The 19,870-nt window shown below is 38.2% G+C and overlaps 1 protein-coding gene across 1 annotated transcript in view; it reads right to left on the bottom strand.

Annotated features, from left to right (window-relative positions):
* Window positions 1-19,870, bottom strand: part of LOC138153801 (piwi-like protein 1) — a 64,173-nt gene that overhangs the window by 736 nt on the left and 43,567 nt on the right. Inside the window, exons 14-19 of the mRNA XM_069078540.1 lie at window positions 18,739-18,939; window positions 18,201-18,304; window positions 14,932-15,002; window positions 14,461-14,623; window positions 5,487-5,606; window positions 139-286 (exon numbers count right to left, since the gene is read on the bottom strand). Of these exons, the coding sequence (XP_068934641.1) occupies window positions 139-286; window positions 5,487-5,606; window positions 14,461-14,623; window positions 14,932-15,002; window positions 18,201-18,304; window positions 18,739-18,939 (807 nt within the window). The remainder of the gene's footprint in view (window positions 1-138; window positions 287-5,486; window positions 5,607-14,460; window positions 14,624-14,931; window positions 15,003-18,200; window positions 18,305-18,738; window positions 18,940-19,870) is intronic.

Here is a 19,870-nt window from a genome sequence, read left to right as displayed (position 1 = left end):
CAAAGGAAACCAAAGTTTAGTGAAAATTAAAATGTACTTTTTCCCACCCAAATTCATGTACCTCCCCACAAAAATTTCATCCTTAAAAGTCTGTGGATCCTAGGTTAAGAATCTATGCAGAAAAGAAAAAATACTTACAGTCCAGTTATAATACATGTAGCATAGCTTGTAAGTTAAGCACTGTATTTGGTCAGGGGTCAAGTCAGTATTATCAAAGACCACATTGTAATGTGTCGGTGTTACACTACCCTCCTTTGCGGACTGACTTACGATAAAGAAGTCGTACCTGTAATTACAAAAACACAAAAATGCCCATCCGTTATAAAACTGAGGAGTCAGCAGGGCTCATTACTATATAGTGAAAGCTTTTAACTTGAGACTACAAACAAGTATTTTACTACATTTCAAGTATTTAAAGTGAAGAAGCATGGGTTATTAGAAGACAGACAATAAGAGATGTCAAAATTGCTGCCAAAAGAATTATTTTTTTTTCCTTTTTTGAGAGGAGAAGGTAGGGCAATTGGGGTTAAGTGACTTGCCCAAGGTCATACAGCTAGTTTTTGTGTTGTGTCTAAGTCCTAATTTGAACTCAGGTCCTCCTCACTGCAGGGCTGGTGCTCTATTCACTGCACCACCAAAAGAATTATTTTGCTCTTTAGACACCAATCCTCATTCTCTGCTTGCAATGCTCTTCAGGAAAAAGATATTCATTCAGTCAATAAATATTTATTAAGTCCTAATATGTGCCAGACATTGTGCTAAATGCTGAGTATATAAATATGGAAGAAAAAAAAGCCTGTCCCTGCCCTCAAGGAGCTTGCAATCCAATAAAAGAAGTGAACATAAAAGGAGGCTCATTAGGGAAGGGAGAGGAGGAAAAGAGAGGATCATAAAACCTTTGGAAAATGTAAAGGTTGGTACTGCAAAGTTGAAGATTTGATTGTTAGATAAGTTTAAAGACATTCCGTAATCCTCTTCCTAGGAATATGTTATTAGAAAATATACTTCAACATATGAATTTATCTTTCATCAGGGAAAGTATTTTTAATTATTGTGATTTATTAAAACTATCTACTTAGCCTTGTGAAGAACAGCTGGTAGAAAAAAATCGTTATCATCTAATTTCAAAACATAAAATCATTTTGAAGAATTTGAGGCATTTTTAAAATAATGAAGCAGAATCAATGTTTCAATTCCCAAAATTCAACAGGAAACTAAAAAGCGAATGTTACTGTCATCACTAGTGCTGAAGCTAAAAGAGGTATCATTTGTATGAGGGTAAGAAATCATGTAACAGCAGATCACATGTGAGATTTAATGACAATATATTTATTGGGAAAAGATTTGATAAATTGGGAGGCAATGTGATTTGTTAAATTATGGTTGAATTACAACTGTAGATTGTGGTAAAAGAGTTTAGCAAAAATCAAGAAAAACATTCTGTGAGAAGCTATTGGCTATAGAGACTTTACAATAAAGAATATGATACATTTCATTGTTATTTGTAAATTGTATTAAACACCCTTTATATCAGCAAAATAAACTTATGTACATACATATATTCATGCTTCTTTTTTTCCCTAGAGAGAGCTGATTGTTAAACCTTTACTGGCACATGAAAAGTTCTTAACCTCACAAAACAGTAAAAATCACTTATGGGGAAAAGAGCTTCTGAAGATATTGACATAAAATTCAGGTGAACCAGGTTATTGTGAGAGTATTTGTAGATGAAACTGAAGGATGGATAAAATGAAATAATCTGCCAGTGTTTTGTGGGATCTCTTCTCATAGGCAGCAATAATGGAAATACCACATTAGAATGCTACAACTTTTAATCCATCTAATATCCCATGTGTACCCTCCTCCTCTTTCCACTTGCTCACCATTTTCATGCCAAACAGTGTTAACTCAAAACTCCTTATGCTCCATCTACCAGCCTCAGCCTCCCAGTGGGAGGGAGTTCAGGCATGTACCACCACATCTGGCCCTGTCCATGTCTGTAGAAAACTCTAGGAAATTATTTCAAAAGGATTATGGTGGCAGAACTCTAAAAATCTGTCAAAGAAGTGAAACTTTCAAAGTTATAGAGAAGCCCACAGACATTGTTTTTTTATGAAAGAAACATTAGCAACTCTTGACTCATATGCCTTCTTCAACTCTAAAGAAAATTATGACACTGATCTGTGAGGCATTCATGTAGAGTACAGTGAAGAAAAGAGCAAGGAGAGAATTCAGGCAGGCTTCCACGGGCAATTTCCTGCTGCACAGCATGTCTTTACAGTCACATTATTGACAGGAAAAGAATAGAAGATCCTACTATTTATGTATTGGTTTTTTAAAAAGCACCTGACTCAGTAGAGAGGAAGAAAAGACATAGCCTTGAAGTCTTTGCTCATACAAAATGATTACAATCATTCACCAAAATCATGTCACATTGACAAACTCTGAAAAATCTTTTGATTAGAGACATCAAGGCAAGTTGCTGACATTAGGAAACACTTGCTGTAAGTGTCAACAAATGTCATAGACGAAGTTCTATTTTCTAAACAAAGATTTTACTAAAGATGTTCTATGTAAGATTCTATAGAGTCTTCTGGGCTGCACAGAGTGTTTCTCTATGTATGTTTATGTGTATATATATATATATATAAAATATATATTATATACACACACATATACACCCATATATATTTTTAAATTTCTATCTCTATTCACTTATTTATTTTTTTAAGACTGAGTTTCCCTATCTTGTTCAGGCAGGAAGGGCAGTGATTACTCATGACTCAATCCCACTTCTTACTGGCACAGAAGCTTTGACCTGCTCCATTTTCAACCCGGGTTGATTTGTCCCTCTTTAGGTGATCATCCACTGTAAGAGGTTCACCATAGTGAAGTGGGACCTTGGCTTACTGGAGCCCAGAACTCCCAAGTTCAAGAGACCCACCAGCTCCAGCCTCTCTGGTAGCAGGGATTATGGGAATGTGTCACCACAATTGATGGAATTAGTGTTGCCAAGAGTACTGCAAACAGTACAATTTCCTTGGTGAATTCTATAATACATATATATATAAAAACAAGAGGTAAATATGTGTGTATTTGTGCAAAAATGCAGCTTAATGGTGAGCCCCAATAGGGTTGTCTTGGCCAAGTGCTGCAGATGGATAATTGGGAGAAAACCAGTGGTTTTTAATGGTCCTTCACTGCTTACTTTGCATAGTGATGACTTATACCAAAGGTTCTTTAAACCTTTTTTTCCCCTTCTCCTCCTTCTCAATCTGAGGAAATACTGCCACCATCCTTTTCTAGGAGCTTTCATAAAGAAGGTTGTCTTCTAAACTGCTCCTGCCTTTCATGGGCATATCTTTTTCCTTGGCAAGGAGATCGGGTATTTAGTGATTCTGGAGGTTTTTTAGGTAACTCTGGCTTCCTTATGACAATTGATTTCCATGGATTATACTTTTTTTTCATGATGAACATTAGTCATGTTGTAAAGAAGGATTATAACCAATGGGGTGAACAATGAGAAAGAAGGGACAAAACCAAACTAAAAACAGACGACAGAGAGCAAATAGTTTGCTTCAATCTGCATTCAGACTCTGCAGTTCTTTCTCTGGATATGGATATCCTTTTCCATCATGAGTCTTTTGGAATTGTCTTCTAATCTTGTATTGCTGAGAGGAGCCCAGTCCATCAAAGTTAGTCATCACAGATAAGATGTGCCTGTAATTGTGTACAAAATTCTCCTGGTTCTGCTCTCCTCACTCAGCATCAGTTTATATAAGACTCTCCAAGTAATAACTTGGATTGTACTTTTGTATAAAGTTGTTATAATTAGCATAAGTATCCTTCCCTCTATCCATTTCCCCTTTTTTGTTATGAGTAACTTATTTAAATAGGTCAGGTTGAAGCTGTTTTACTTTGTACACCCTCTATTTCTCATTTTTATTTTTATAGTTTTACATCACTTTTGACCTTTGCTCTAACAAGTCAGTGGACTAATTACACTGACTAATTACACATTTGGGACTGAATTCCATAACAGCAACAAATCATTTCCTGGCTAAGGGTAGTAGTGTATACCCGAAGACCCTGATGCTGAGGAGGCTGATGGATTTGCTTTAGCTCAGGAGGTGGGTAATCACTGGTAGAGTGTTCACACTAAGTCTGGCAACAAGACCATGAGCCCTTGAAGGCAGAGGGTTACCAGGTTGCCTAAGTAAGGATGCATGGACCAGCTAAAGTCGGAAAAATGGAGCTGGTTAAAGCTTCCATGCCAAGCAGTATTGAGATCAAGCCAAGTGACCACTGAATTTTGAGCCTGAACAAAATAGAGAATCTCAACGTCAAAAAAAAACCCCTCATAAAATAAGCAAACAAACAAAAACCCAAGCCATTTCCTATCTAATAACCAATTCCATCTTGCCTGTGTGCGTGTGTTTGTGTGTGTGTGTGTGGGGGGTGCTATTTGGTACTCACCATTTTTCAGCCCAATTCATCCTAAAGCAGCCTGCTGACAGCTAAACTAGTCATAGAAAGTTCTTGCAAGGACCATATCAGAAAAAGACATGAAGTCTTAAATCCATAAAGGATATTGCTTTCTAAATCTTCACTTTTATTTCCCTATCACCATCCTAGAGCAGGACTATAAGGAAAGCTGAGCACCGAAGAAATGACACTTCAGAATTGTGGTGCTGCAGAAGACTGCTGAGAGTCCCTTGGACAGCTAGGAGATCAAATCAGTCAGTACTTAGAGACATTAACTCAGGCTATTCACTGGAAGGTCAGATTCTGAAGCTGAAACACTTTGGTCACATAATAAGAAGATGGGATTCAATGGAAAAGGCCCTGATGTTAGGAAAGACTGAAGGCAAAAGGAGAAGGGGAGTCAGCAAAGAATGAGATGGATAGAGAGTATCACAGAAACAACAAACATGAACTTGGAGAGACTGGAAAGAAGGGCCTGGCATGCTGTGGTCCATGGGGTCCCAAAGTGTCAGTCATGACTGAATGACTCATCAACAAATCCTGAATTACAGAAAGGAGGATTTTTTTTAAATAGCCAGAGGAAATAAAATTGAAAAGACTGAAAGAAATAATACATTCCAAAGCCAAACAAAAGTGACGTTATCAGTAGGCTCAGATTATGCTCATATCCATTATGTGCATGGATAACAACTAGTTAAGAAAAAGATGCCAACACTTAAGAATTTCTCTAAAAGAAACATAAATTGGATTTCATTAGGTTTGAAAGAACAGATTAGTCTCGGTCAGTCACTTGGTCAAGTAGCATTTATTAAGGGCCTACTGTACCAGGCACTTTGCTAAACAGTGGGAAAGAACTTAAGAGTTTCACCTGCCCCAACTACAGAATCGGGTAAGTCAGAATTTTACAAATATATTGAACACTAAGTAGCAGAAGCAGCCCTTTACTCCCCACTTTACTGTATCCCCAACCTTGGCTCCTGCATTTTTTTAATTGGACTTACCATTCTGGTCTGGTAACATCTACATCAATGACTGTCCCAGCACTTGGATTTATGAGGTATCCATCTTTCTCCACAAAAAATCTGGCATTCACTCTTTTTTTCACCACGATGATTACAAGTCTTGGGGTTAAAAGATAAGAGATGATACATTTCATTTACATGTCCGTGAAGTCATATCTTCAAAGTGTCTATAATTTCAAGGGAGTTGAGTCACTTGGAAAGTCTCATATGCCTCATTTAATAGAAAAAAAAAAACTATGTAAGACCTCACTCCCTGCTCCCACCCCCCAATGATAGGGAATATTTTGCCTTAGGGAACATCTGGATTCAAAAGGAACAAGTTTAAGACAGAATAGGCGAAAGGGTTACTAAAAAATTACTCCTGTAAAAGCAAGCAAACCATGTTGTAGATTTAGTAGATTGAAAATTCAGCAGGGTCACTAGGATTTGACAGTTAAAAGTACTAATACAATCCTTGGCTATACTGGGGAGTATTGTTCAGGCCAAGGGAGGTTATCATCTCGCTGCTTTCTATCCACATCAGACATCTGAAATACTGCATTTAAGTCTGGGTGTAACGCATTAGGCAGGACTTTAGGAAACCAAAGGACAGTCAAGAAAAGGTCATCCAGGATAAGGGGGTGACTGGGGATCAGGCCATATGAAAATTGGTTGAAAGAACTAAGGTTGTTTAGGGTGCAGAAAAGAAAACTAAGTTGTAATATTTTTTTCCTTCCCCTTTTAAGTAACTGAAATGCAATAGTGCAGAAAAGGGATTAGGCTGGTGTTATGGTAATGGGATTTGAAGATCTTCCAAGCCCCTTGAACTTCCTGACATAGCAGGAAGGGGTGGGACAAGAAGGAGCCAGAGCCACATAGGAGCCAGGCTGAAGCCAGCTAGGTGACTTGAAGGGGCAGCAACAGTGGCACAACTCTTTTTTTTTTTTTGAGCAAGCCTGAATTTCTGTTAAGGACTTCTGCTGAGGACTTCCAGGGATGGAACTTCTGGGGGAAAGGGGGAAGTGCCAGAGCTGCTGGGAGTGAGCTGTGTGAAGGTTGAGTAGTTACCATGAATGAGGAGAGGAGGATCTTTGCCTGAGGTAGCCTGTTCTGTTTTGAAGGCTTGAGAATGTGGGTGTTTACTGCATTAACTATGTGTGCCAACTCTGTGGCTACTGTGATGGCTTTGACTTTCTGGGTTTGGGACTCGGTTTTCTGGTATTTGAATAAATGTTCTAGCTATATCCACCATGTAGAGAGACTGTTACATTTTGTGATTAATAACCATATCAACACAATTATAGTTACCATAGGCATTGTGAATACTGCATTGTTGATACAGCTGGTTCTTCTTGGTCTCAAAAAATAATGGTTGGAAGTTGCAAAGAAACAGATTTGTAATTGGGATGGTAAAAAAGAAAGTAGTAGAGGAATAGATTAAAGTAAAAAAAATAATACTTGCTATCTTGACATTTTTTAAACAATTAAAGAAAATTTTAAATGGAAAAATGTGATCTCACTTTGATATAAGGGAAAATTTTCTAAGAATTGTAGCTATTCAAAGCAGAACAGACTGCTATGTAAGGTAGTGGGTTTTCCCCTGACATCTTCAAAGGAAGAATAAATGACTAAAAAGCAGTGATTTTGTATAAGGAATAATTTGTCAGGCATTTGCAGGCAGGTAAGAAGCATTTATTTAATGTTTAATATATGCCAAGCACTTTTCTAAGTGCTGAGGATAAAAAAAAAGACAGTCTCTGACCTCAAGGAGCTAATATTCTACAGGGGAAAGACAATATACATAAGGGGGTTGAAAATGGGGAAGGAGAGTTGGTAATTAGGGGGATGGTGGCAAAGTCCAGAGAGTCAGCAGCATAGTCAGGAACTGAAAGAAGCATGGCTAGCTTGGCTGGGCCTATACATAAATTGGAGGCCCCCAGAGGGAACTCACCAATGAGAGAAAGGAATTGGAGAGATGTTCTAAAGTAGAAAAGCCTAAGGCACTGAGGAAAGATAGATATCTTGACAAGATACAGACTAAATGAGATTTCCCCTAGCTCTGACATGCTCTAATTCAGCCAAAATAAAGTTGGGGGAGGGGAATAAGGGACCTCATCCTATCAGAATCAACATCAAATTACAAAACTAACACTTAAGGTGTTGGGGTATGAAACTGTGGCAAAGAGAGGCTCCTGCTGGAGTTCCTTCTCTGTGGATTTCCTCTAATTCGTCTTGTTGCTATATTGTTTGTACACCACTGTTTGCAAGTTCTCTTCCTCAGTAGACTATAAGCAACTTGAGAGCAGGGATGGCTTTTTGCCCTTTTTTTTTTTTGGTATCACTAGTGCTTAGCATACAGCAGGACATCCCTAGTGCCTGACGCATAGTAGGCACTTAGTAAATGTTTACTGACTGACTTCCATGACATGATGATACAAGGCCATGTAACATTCATGTTACATGTATTTAATGAGACATTCTCAGAGTACTCAGGGTTCTGACAAGTCATTTAGTACAACCCCTTTCTGAAAAGGAGTCTATTATTCTCCAGTATCTCTGACAGGGTGGGGAGGGGATGGTTATATTCAAGTGTTCCCAAGGAAGCTGCTTGGGAAAGTGAATAGATTTGATCTTTTTGGCCCCAGAGGGCAGAACCAAGAATAAGGGGTGGAAATTGCAAAGAGGTAAATTTTAAGTTCAAGGTCAGGAAAACTTCATTAAATGGCTGGCCCTCTATGTAGTGGGTTCCCGCTCTAGGGAGGTCTTCAAGCAAGTTGGATGGGCACTTACTGGGGAAGTTTTTGTCTCTGGGTTGGTTGGCTTAGATGACTTCTCAGGCCCCTTCTCATAGCAATCAGTGTATTGAAGGGCCGTAAGTTTATGATATTTGAGGATCGGCTGAAGGAAACAGGAATTTGTATATTGGGGTGAGGTGAGGATAGGAGTGGTGAAGGGTATGAAATAATAGCTTTCTTCAAGTGTTTGAAGGGCTATCATGCAGAAGAGGAGCTAGATTTTCTCATCTTGACCCCAGATGGCAGAATCAGAAAAAAGAAACAGATGAAGGTGATAAAGGGGGCAAATCTGGGCTTGAAGGAAGAAGAAATTCCAAACAACTGGAACTTCTCCAAAGGTAGCAAGCTGTTTTAGGAGATGGCAGTTTCCACCTCAGCAGAAATCTTGAAGCAAAGGCTAGATGACTATATGGTACAAGTAGGAGTTATTTAGGCAGCTACTGAGGTCCCTCCCAAGTCATAGCAACTGTCTCACTTAAGTCCCTCACTTTCTAGATAGGGAAACTATAACCTTAAGTGATTAAGTGCTTGGTCTAATGTCAAACATCTAATAGGTAACAAAGCTGGGATTTGAAACCCAGTTCTTCTGACCCCAAATTCAAGACTCCTTCTGCTCTTCTACATCAAATCTCAGAGCCAAGAGTAATAACAAAGGAGAGAAAGAGACTGCTTGCAGGGAGAGGGCAACTGGGTGATAAACCTTGGAAAGGGGGCAAAATCCTTATTTGGATTGTTCTGCCCCTTAAATAGAATGACCTTCAGGCTGGATCAGGGGGAAAAGCTGACAGAAAGTTACAAAAATGTTGAACACTAGTGGTCCTAGGATAAACTCCTAGCATTCTACTACATACTTCCTTCCTTGTTAATACTGATTTGATAATGACCACTCTTGCGTCATTCAATCAACTTGAGATACCTACATGTTTTACTGCCTGGTCCTCATCCTTCCATCTTGCCTACGATGACAGCACAAAATGCTTTGCTGACATTTAGTTATACTATGTATATGGCACTCTCCTACTCTGCCCACCTCAGAAGCCTTAAAAAAGTGATACAGGGATCATTTGACGTGACCTGTTTATTGTTTTGCTTTTGTTTTATGAATCCATGCTGTTATTGTGGGACCATCACTTCCTTTTCTAGATGCTCATAAACCATCTCTTCAATGCACTTTAGAATTTTTCCAAGAGATGAAGTCAAGATCATCAGGCTAGAATTTAATGATATCACTTGCTTCTCTTTAAAAAAAAAATGGAACATTTAACTACCTCTCATCCTGTGCGTTTCCCTCCCTAAAGATAAACAATGGTGGCTAAGTAATCATGTCAGCTGGTTTTTGAAGTATTCTGGAATGTAGTTCATCTAGGTCTGGTGACTTGAATTCACTAAGAACGGTCAGGTATTTTTACACTATTTCTTCACTTCTTGGATTTTAATTTCTATTTTTGTCCTGTCCTTTCTAGCCAGAAGATCATGTTCCTCATTAGGAAAAAATGGAAGAAAAGGTATTTCTCACCCCATCTGCCCCAATATGGGTCTTTTCTCTTTTTTAGTATCCTTGCCTTAGAACTTTTGACTACAGCCTTAGACAATCCTATTTGTTGCTACAGATCCTCACTTATTTGCCCTTATTTCTATCTTTAACATTTTTTTAAAATAAGCAATTGGGGTTAAATAACTTGCTCAAGGTAACACGGCCAGTTATTTCTGGGTGCGGTGCTAAATATCAGAGCCTGGATTCGATCCCAGGTCATCCCGACTCTGGGGCCGGTGCTCTTACTCACTGCGCTCTTTAACATTTTCTAAAAAATCTAATTTAGCTGATTATTCCCAAAATTATCCACATTGGTCCTTTTAGGTCACTTCTCATTTTCTTTGTCATCAAAAGAGCCTGTGTGTTCATAATTTCATTTCTGAGGGCCTCCTATTTGTCTCCTGTCAAAGATTTGGCCATAAGATCCTATCTATTCTGCTTTTGGAATTCTTCAAAATCTATGCTTTCAAAATTAAGGCATTCCAGGGGTTACTTGTGTGAATGGTGGCATAAAAATAGGCCAACCAGGAAATGTATAATTGGAAGAGGATATGAACCAGTTATGACACAAGAGCAAAGGATAACAGATGGAAGGCACTCAGTGCCCAAAGAATGTGAAAAAACAGAAAGGAATGTCACATAGTACCACTATGGATATTTTATGATAAACAGATACAAATTATAAAAAAAGAGGAAGTATTGATGGCATTGAAGTCGTCCCCACATCTATCACATAACTGATATAATTTATTACTGATGTATTCCACAAAAAAGAAAGCTGGATGTAGTTTTAACCTGGCTTTGGCACTTCCTACCTCTCTGGTCCTCAGTTTTCTCATATGTAAAACGAGAAAGATGGACCAGATTACTTCTAAAGGTCCCTTGTTGTTCTAAAAATCATGATCCTATTACTTATAAAGTGGAACAGTCATCTTTCGAAGAATAAAATTAGCCATTAAGAGAAACAATAATTTACCAACTGCTTTGCTTTTGGCAGAAGCTCGGTTTCCAATGTCAGGATAATCGAGTCCTCTGAGCCCTCCTCACGACCATATCATCATTCCATAACCAGTTGTCACCTACTTCTAAGATTTCTGTTGCCTCCTGGTTGGGTAATCTGAAGTTTTCCCCTATGATGCTGCTTGTGTTTCTCCTATTCATCCTTAGCAAAAACACTCTCTACAATACTTCTTTCTTTCTGGTTTCCTAATTTCCTTATACATACATTACACACACACACACACACACACACACACACACAATGCAAAGTTGTCTCCACTAATAATCTCTGCCTGCTTATGTTCTATTTTTTTTTCTTTGAACTCCTAGTACCTAGCATAGTGATAAAGGCTTGTTGATTAAATACATCTAAATATGTAATGCCAACCTGCCTCTTACTTGGCCTGTTTTTTTTTTTTAAACAAGCAAAAATATATAACTTACAGTCCTATTCAAAGCACAAGACCCATCCTGTCAATGCCATTCAGTGGCATATCTAGGAAGTTGTGTTTGTCTCTTTCCATCCAGATTTGGAGTTAATTTTTTTCATTATCATTTCCATTCTTCAGGCATTTCTATATAAATGGGACTCCTTGGTTTGTTTGAAGTGGGGAAAATTTGGTTCTGCTCCTTCCCAAGCGGATGGAATCACTGAAAGTAATGAGCAAATTACAAACATAGCAATGTGTTAATATGTTTTTTTAAAAAGTGCAAAGGTGAGTCTATGCCCAATCATCCATGTATGCACTGAGAAAGCATACCGAAGGACTGCTGACCACTGGCTGGTGAGACACTGGCTATATCTCTGGGGGCCTTTAAAACGCTAAGTCTGCCAACCCAGCTGGCAGGAGCTGAGGTACAGACAAAGCAGGGAGCAGCTTTGTGGCATGACCCCTATGCCTCTAATCAGGTGAAGAAGGATTGGTGGGGTTCCTGTCTCTCCTTCCTCCACTATAGTTTTGGGGTGGAGTTCCTACCCTATACAGATTCAAGAGAGAGCTAAACTTAGTCAAGAGCTGAGCTGCAGAGAAGAACAGACCTAGAAGGCCCAACTGTGACACTGCTCCAGAGGGAGAGGGGTGAGAACACCACTGGAGAAGGGACCACAGGGCCAGAGAGCCCCAGAGATGTGAACTGCCTCGGCCACACGGGCTTCCAACTCACACGTGGGCCTCACCATGAGAGTCCTATCAGTTTATGCCCATGCTTCTCACTAATGCTCTGTAGGTCTGCTCTAAGAGTCTGAAAGGGGGCAGGGGACACTTTGTAGCTACTGCTCTTACTATGCTGTTTGTTTTAAGCTCATTGTCTAGGACTAAGCTCATTGGTGAAAGTTCATATTTTCATAGTATAAACCCACAGGGTACCTTTGAGGGAGGAACCCCGCCTCTCAACGATACACTGGGCAAATGCAAGGCATCTCCTTTCTATTGCCATACTTCTTCCTACATTGTGCTAACTCATGTGAAATGCATTCCATCATTTCTATTATTTTAAGCTGTTGTCCTGAAATCCAGATCCCATTTCTTTTTCTTAGACACTCATCTCTCTTGAGAAGACCTTTTCCTCAATCAGCAGCAGAAATATAAATAACAAATGCACACACTGGGAAAACTTTCTCTCTCTGAACACTGGAGCTCACTTACATGGGTAGGAAACCTGCAGTCTCGAGGCCACATGTGACCTTCTAGGTCCTCAAGTGCAGCCCTTCGACTAAATCCAAACTTCACAGAACAAATTCCCTTAATAAAAGGATTTGTTCTGTAAAACTTGGGCTCAGTCAAAAGACTGCACACAAGGACCTAGAAGGCCACATGTGGCTTTGAAGCCGCAGGTTCCTCACCCCTGCACTAAGCTATATAAGGGGAGAAAAGCCTCAGTTTCCCTACATTACACCTTGGAGTAAAACGAATCCACCAATCCTCTTGTGCTTAGATTTTTGTGCCGTGGGCTAAGAGGACAAATCTCATCTTTGTATCACGCTGCTTTTCCTTCAGGTATCTGGAGACCTGGCTCCTCAGTGGCCAGGGCACTGTGAGGCCTGAAGCACAGACCTCTCTATGTCCTTGGTCTAATTTAGTTGCTTTTCCCAGTGCCAATTCCAATTCCTCTGTAAGCACTTGTAGGGCAGTAATGTTAAGAGTTCAAATGTAATGGCTTTATAGTCCTTGATGGCAAAAAGAGGTTTTTATAAATATGAATCCAGAATTTTCCCATTTTGTCTGTCTGTGGTCCCTTTTCCAGTTTCATTCTTAAATGTCTTTGAGATGATTTCATTTAGTTGGGTCTCTTGCCAAACTTAAAAAAAATTTCCCTCCAGTTTTATGTAGCAATTCTAACTATCTACAGAGAGGAAAACTGGATAAAGAATGACTATTGTCCATAATATGAAGTACAATTTGATAGACAACCAATCAAATTTCTATATCCCTCCATTCTTCTAATATCCATCTATCTCTCTCTCTCTCTCTGTCTCTCTCTCTCTCTATCTATCTATCTATCTCTCTCCATCTCTCTATCTATCTCTCTATCTTAGGCCTGTACAACCTGCAGCCTGCCATTTATGATCCTTGGGCTGCTTGTGATACACCAAAGGATTTTGGGTGGCCCACGAAAAATGGAGAGGAAAACATCCCTTGTATATAGAGGAAATCCTTTGGTGTGCCACAACTAACCTGTGGCTGCTTACAGCCCACAGGCTGTGCAGGTGGGATCTACACACATACACATACACATACACACACACACATATCTGGGTCAGACGCTGCAAATGGATGTTGAGCTGTGTCCAGAACAATTCAGGAAGAAAGAGGGATAAATTAACTTTGACCTTGGTTCTTTTGAGGATTCTAAGCTTCTGCACGAAACTAAAACCCATTCAAAGAGGCATTCTTCTGATTACATTGCATGGATGGTTGCAAGGCATTGAACACTATAGTCCTGAAAAATGAAGTTGCAGTTCCACCAAAAGGCAATGGAGAAGCATACACTAGCATGATTAAGCCACAACATATTAGAAACAACGAAGTAAAGAGGAGTTGTTTAAAGGATATTAGAGAAATACATAGCTCACAAAATTAAAAGAAAAGATGTCTGGGTCAGCGGAAGATAGTTGATGGGCAGTACACATGTTTGAGTGGCATCCATGCAATGTCAAGAGAACACAAAGAAGGCTCCCAGCAGATGTGGCGGGATCTCCTCAGGGAGACAAAGATGAGAACTGAATAGGACAGGCAGGTATGAATGGACTATAGTCTTTAATGTTGCAGGGAATAATCACATTGATGAGATAATTAATTCATTGGAATACTGGAGTATTATTTCCCTACCACCACAAGCCCTACCACCCATGCTAGACAAGATTCCTTTCCATGTAGTTCAGGAGTTCTTAACCATTTGGGGGTGTTATGGGCCCTTTGGGCAGTCTGGTGAAGTCTATGAATGGGCAAGAATAATTTTTAAATGCATAAAACAAACATGTAGGATTACAAAGGAAGTCAATTGCATTAAAGTAGAGATATAATCTTTCCCATCCCCTTAAGTCTCTCCCGTTGGGGGGCCTGAAGAGTGAAGACTAAGAACTTCTTTTAAAGATGAGAAATAATAGTTTGTTTCAATAATCACTTCATAATTCACATATACTTACTTGTAGGAATATTTAGGAAGAGAATTTAGGCATTTCAATATCTGAGGTATTTCATAATCCACCATAGTTTGAAGTTGACCATCTCCTACACCATCCCGATACACAAAAATAAACTTAGGTAATAAGCTTTGTTTACTGTTTTCCTTCCAGGCTTTTAATGCACCTGAAAAGATATCAAGAAAATTTAGAATTGTACTCTGAAAAAAGCATCCTTGGTTCCAATTTTGAGGCAACATTTATCGATGTTGCTTGTGACATCATTCAATTAACTTTTCATTGCTTGCTATCTTGGGGAAGGGGGAGGGGAGGGAGGAAGGGAGAAAAAGTTGGAACTCAAGATCTTATAAAAGTGAATGTTGAAAACTATCTTTACATGTAATGGGAAAAAATAAAATACTATTAAGTGAGGGGGAAAAGGAAATAAATTAATCTTTTATTGAGATATTTGTAATTAAGTACTGAGAAACTTACTTTCTAAGCAAATCCCGAGACCATCTAGAAACTCCTGCCCTGTGTCTTGGAAAAGACAGCAAGAATACCACCTGTTAAGAGGGAAAGAGTCAAATTCACATAAGCTTGATTTTCCTACAATATAACAATTATAATTATTATAATGCAACAATATTATATAACATTCCACATTATAATATAATAATGATGGTAATTATAAAGTAGCATTTATTTATATGGGACTTTAAGGTATATACATATACCATACAATAACTGTTTCTAGAAGACAAGATTGTATTTGGGGTTCCTATCTCACTGAAGAAGCTTAATGAAGGGTGGACACTAGGCTGTAAAATGGGTCTTTATGTCCCAACATCTATATAGCCCTACACCCATTTCTCCTGAGGCAGCTAGGTGGGGCAGTGGATACAGCATGGGACTTGGAGTCAGGAAGATTCATCTTCCTAAGCTCAAATCCAGCCTCAGACACTTATTAGCTCTCTGATTCTGGGGAAGTCACTTAACCCTGCTTGCCTCAGTTTCCTCATCTATAAAATGAGGTGGAGAAGGAAATGACAAATCACTTCAGTATCTTTGCCAAAAAACAAACAAACCCCAAAACACCAACTCAAAATGGGTCATAAAGCATTGGAAACGACTCAACAACTGTGTGTGTGTGTGTATAAAACTTTACTAGCTTTAAACTGCACTAAGACTTTTGGGAAAACACTACATTATCTCATTTGGTCTGTGTAATCATCCTGTGGAAGAAGTGCTATTAGTATTCCCATTTTACAGTCGTAACAATCTGCTTTTGCGGAAGCTCTGACATATCTGGAATGAGTGAAGTCTACAATTACCACTGAACACAAGCAACATCCTCGTTTGTGTTTCCATTCACTATTATTGCTTTCTGAGAAAAGAAAACACACAATACTATCCATATTTCTCTTTTTTATTATTTTAAACTTTAATATGCAATAAAAAAGAAACATTATAAACTTAAATACAAAAGAAAAAACATTGCCATGTGCACAGCAGAACATGAGAGAGGATTCAAAATATATAGGCAATAAGTTTCCACTTCAAGAAAGCCTACATAATAAATACTACACATTGTGTTCGGAGCTGTCCATCTTTGCTTTGCTTCCTTGTAAGTTTTCTTTTGTTCTCTGCCGTGCACTTTTTACTTTGTTTCTTTCCTTGCTCCTCAAGCCCCAAGAAAGTTACAATTAAGGAAAGATGTGTGTTTGTATATATAGATACACACACATACATATATACAACAATATACACACACACACATATATATATATACACATATACTTAGATATCTATAATCATATTCACATATAGACATATACCTTCATATGCATTTATATGATTTGTTTGTCCTGTTTCTCTGAGGGTGGATGACATCTTCCTGTGTAAGTCCAAGTCTTTCCATATTTTTCTAAGTCCACCAACTCATCATTTCCTACACCACAGCAATATTCCAAGCTTGTACTGTCTACTTATTTTAAATAGTCTAAAATAGTATTAATTAATATGGCTGACAAATAGCAGTTTCCCTATTTTTCTTTCTTGATTAAATCTATTTTAGCTTTAACTTTGTCTGAGATCATGATTATTACTCCTGCTTGTTTTTCCTAATAAATTCTACTCCTGATCTTTAATTTATGTTTGTGTCTCTCTTATTTTGTGTTCCCTCCTGACCCCTCTACTTTCCTTCTACCCACTACCTTGCTCACCTATTGCTTAACTTACCCCCTCTCTTATCCTCTTGCCCCACCCCTTGCCCTCTTGTTTCTATCTGAATTTAGAAGACTTTTATAGCCATATATATATACATACATATTCCTTTTTATCTCATTCTCATTAGTCTAGACACCCTTCTGTACTCCCCCCATCCTATTCCCTCACCTTCTTATTTCTTTATATATTTAGAAGACTTTTATTTCTCCTAAATGTATATATTGGTCTCACTTTAACCCAGATCTGATGTAAGTAGAGTTCTCTTTAAAAATTTCTCCCTTATCTTCTCCTCACTCCCTATCCCTGTAGCCTATTTCTTTCTCAATTCAGACTTTTATACCTTCCTAGATATCTATCTATCTATCTGTGTGTATATGTATGGTTCCCTCTTTAACCCATTCCTGATGAAAGCAGGGTTCCAGACCTACCAGCTCTCCTTCCCCATCTAATTCCTCTGTGTCAATCCTTCCTCTCCTGCCTCATTTGTATAAGATAATTACTCTTTTTACCCTTTTCCTAAATGGTTTTACTTTTTTAGAATCACATGATACTCAGGTCTACCCCAATCTTTCTTTTGTACTACCCAATTACTAATCACAATCTTAGACATATATTTTATATTCCCTCATATAAAAAGTAAACAGTCTGACCTTATTGAGTCCCTTGTAATTAGTCTTCGATGTGTACCTTATTTCTCTTGAATCTTGCATGTCAAATTTTCTATTGATTTCAAGCATTTTTTCCCATTCCTTTTCACCTTTCTGCTCTTCCCCTCCATTGTAACAGTTTTCTCTTACCTCTTTTATATGAGATAAATTACCCTAATCTATCTCTCCCTTTTTCCTTCTCCCAATATATTCCTGTCTCACCTCTTAATTTTATTTTTTAGATATCATCCCTTCATATTCAACTCATCCTGTGCCCTCTGTCTATGTATACATGTATATACATATGCACACCCTCACATATATATTTATACACACCTACACCCTTCTATATATACATATATATTCCCTTCAACTGACCTCATACTGAGAAAAGTCTTATGAGTTATAATTATCATTTTTCCATGTAGCAATGTTAATAAGTTCCTTATAGAAACACTTTTTAAAAAATAAAGTTTTTATTCAGATCTTTTGTTTTTTCACATAAACATAGTTTCCCCAGTAACCCTTCTCCTCACCTTCTCAGAGAGCCAGTCCATTTAACAAACAATATTTTGTTTAGAAAAAGAGGGGAAAAATTAGCATAACTGATCAATACCTCAAATAAGTTTGAAAATATACAAAATGGATAACACTTGTGGACTTCTCACCTCTGTAAATGGGTATGATAGGAATGCCAATGAAGATACTTTCAGTGAAACTTTCATTTTCAAGTGAAATAAGGAGAGAGATCTAGGTCACCAAAAAAATCTCTTTAATCTTGCCTTTTTGACTTTCAGGTCTCTAGAATCCCCTTGGTCTTTGCGTCAAACAGAACTCAAACTAAAAATGTTTGTAAAATTCACTTTATATCTACCAAGTCCTACTCACTTAGTCAAGGATGTATCCAGGCTAGCAACAAATCCTGCGACTGATTTATGTCCTGATGTGACTTCGTGAAAACAATCAATACCAATAAACATAGCATCTGTGAACTAAAATGGAAAAAGGTATATAGTCAAAAACACAAGAAAAAAATACATGGAAAAGTCAAGAAATTTTCTTAAAAATCTATTAATGCAAATCTTGAACGAACCATGATTGGAGGTCTTAAGAAAGGTTTTCTCAATTATCACATGAGCATAAATATTTATCACAGAGCATAAGTAAGAACAGAGTGGCCTACCATGTTACCTGGTAGTCATGCACTATATTAATGCTTGACAGAAAGACCATCTACTTAGTTGGTTTGCGTCGGTAGGGCATTCACTTCTATCTGAATTTCTAGGTTTTCAGAAGAAAATTCCTAAATTCCATCAATACTATGGCTCAGAAGTATTAAAATTTCTAAACATGCCCAAACTACAACCAATAACACCAATTTATAAATATTTACAAAAAAGAGACATTCCAATAAAGTACAACTTACAGGGATGGAAACCTTCCAAAGGTGCCCTCCAATCTTACAATTCATTTGCAGAGCCAGTCTGGTGACAACTGCCAGAAGGACCTGGCGCTTCTTTAAGGTTTCGGCTACTATGCACTGACTTGGAACTGGGCGAATTGTGCACAGGTATTTTTTTATAGCATCATACTTTTCTTTTCTATTATTGGGCAGCAGACAAACAGCCTTAAAAACAAAAGACAATTCCCATCACAAAGAATCATTCATTCAACAAGTAGGTATTTGGTTTCTATTGTATACAAGGCATCGTGCAATGAATGCACTGGAAAGAGGCAGGAAGGTGAAACGAAGACTATGACCTGCCTTTGAAGGGCTTAGGTTCCACAGGAAAAACACCAAATTGCAATAGATATGTGAATATGATGTAATTTGACTGGAGGGAACATATAATGACTAGAAAGATCAGAGAAGGCTTCCAGGAGAAAGTTGAACCTAAGGTAGACTTCTAAGGAAGTTAAGGAATTTAGGGAGTAGAAATAAGAAGAGAATGTAATGCAGGCATGAAAGATGACTTGTGCAAAGACTTGAAGGCAGAAATAGAATGCAATGAGTAGAGGTGGTAAAGAATTGATGAGAAAGGGGCAGCTAGGTGTCACAGTGAATAGAGCACCAGCCTTGGAATCAGGAGGACCTGAGTTCAAATCCAGCCTCAGATACTTAACACTTACCAGTGGTGTGACCTTGGGCAAGTTACTTAACCCCAATTGCCCTGCCTTCCCCCCTCCAAAAAGCGAAAAAACAAAAAGGAAAAAAAAAAGAATTGATGAGAAGGAAGATGGCATCCACAAGAGAAATAGGGAAGATTGGAGAAAGATGAGTTTCAGAGGGCAAGAAAATGAGTTATTAACACAAAACTAGCCATGTGACCCTGGGCAAGTCACTTAACCCCAACTGCCCTCCAAAATAGAAAATGAGTTATTTTAGACTTGATTGAGTTTGAGATGTCTATGAGATACACCCATTTGGAAATGTCTAACAATTGTGGCTCAGGAAAGAGATGAGAGCTGGATATATCACTCTGAGAGTAATCAGCATACAGATAATCTCACTCATGGAAGATGATGATTCAACAAGTCTTTTTGAATTTGATTCCTTC

This window comes from Petaurus breviceps, unplaced genomic scaffold (assembly GCF_028583685.1).
Source record: "Petaurus breviceps papuanus isolate PSGF00001 unplaced genomic scaffold, PetGlider_PUasm1.0 100, whole genome shotgun sequence".
In the NCBI taxonomy this organism is placed as follows: domain Eukaryota; kingdom Metazoa; phylum Chordata; class Mammalia; order Diprotodontia; family Petauridae; genus Petaurus; species Petaurus breviceps.
Note: the sequence above shows the minus strand (reverse complement) of the source record. Positions and strands in the feature narration are given on the sequence as shown.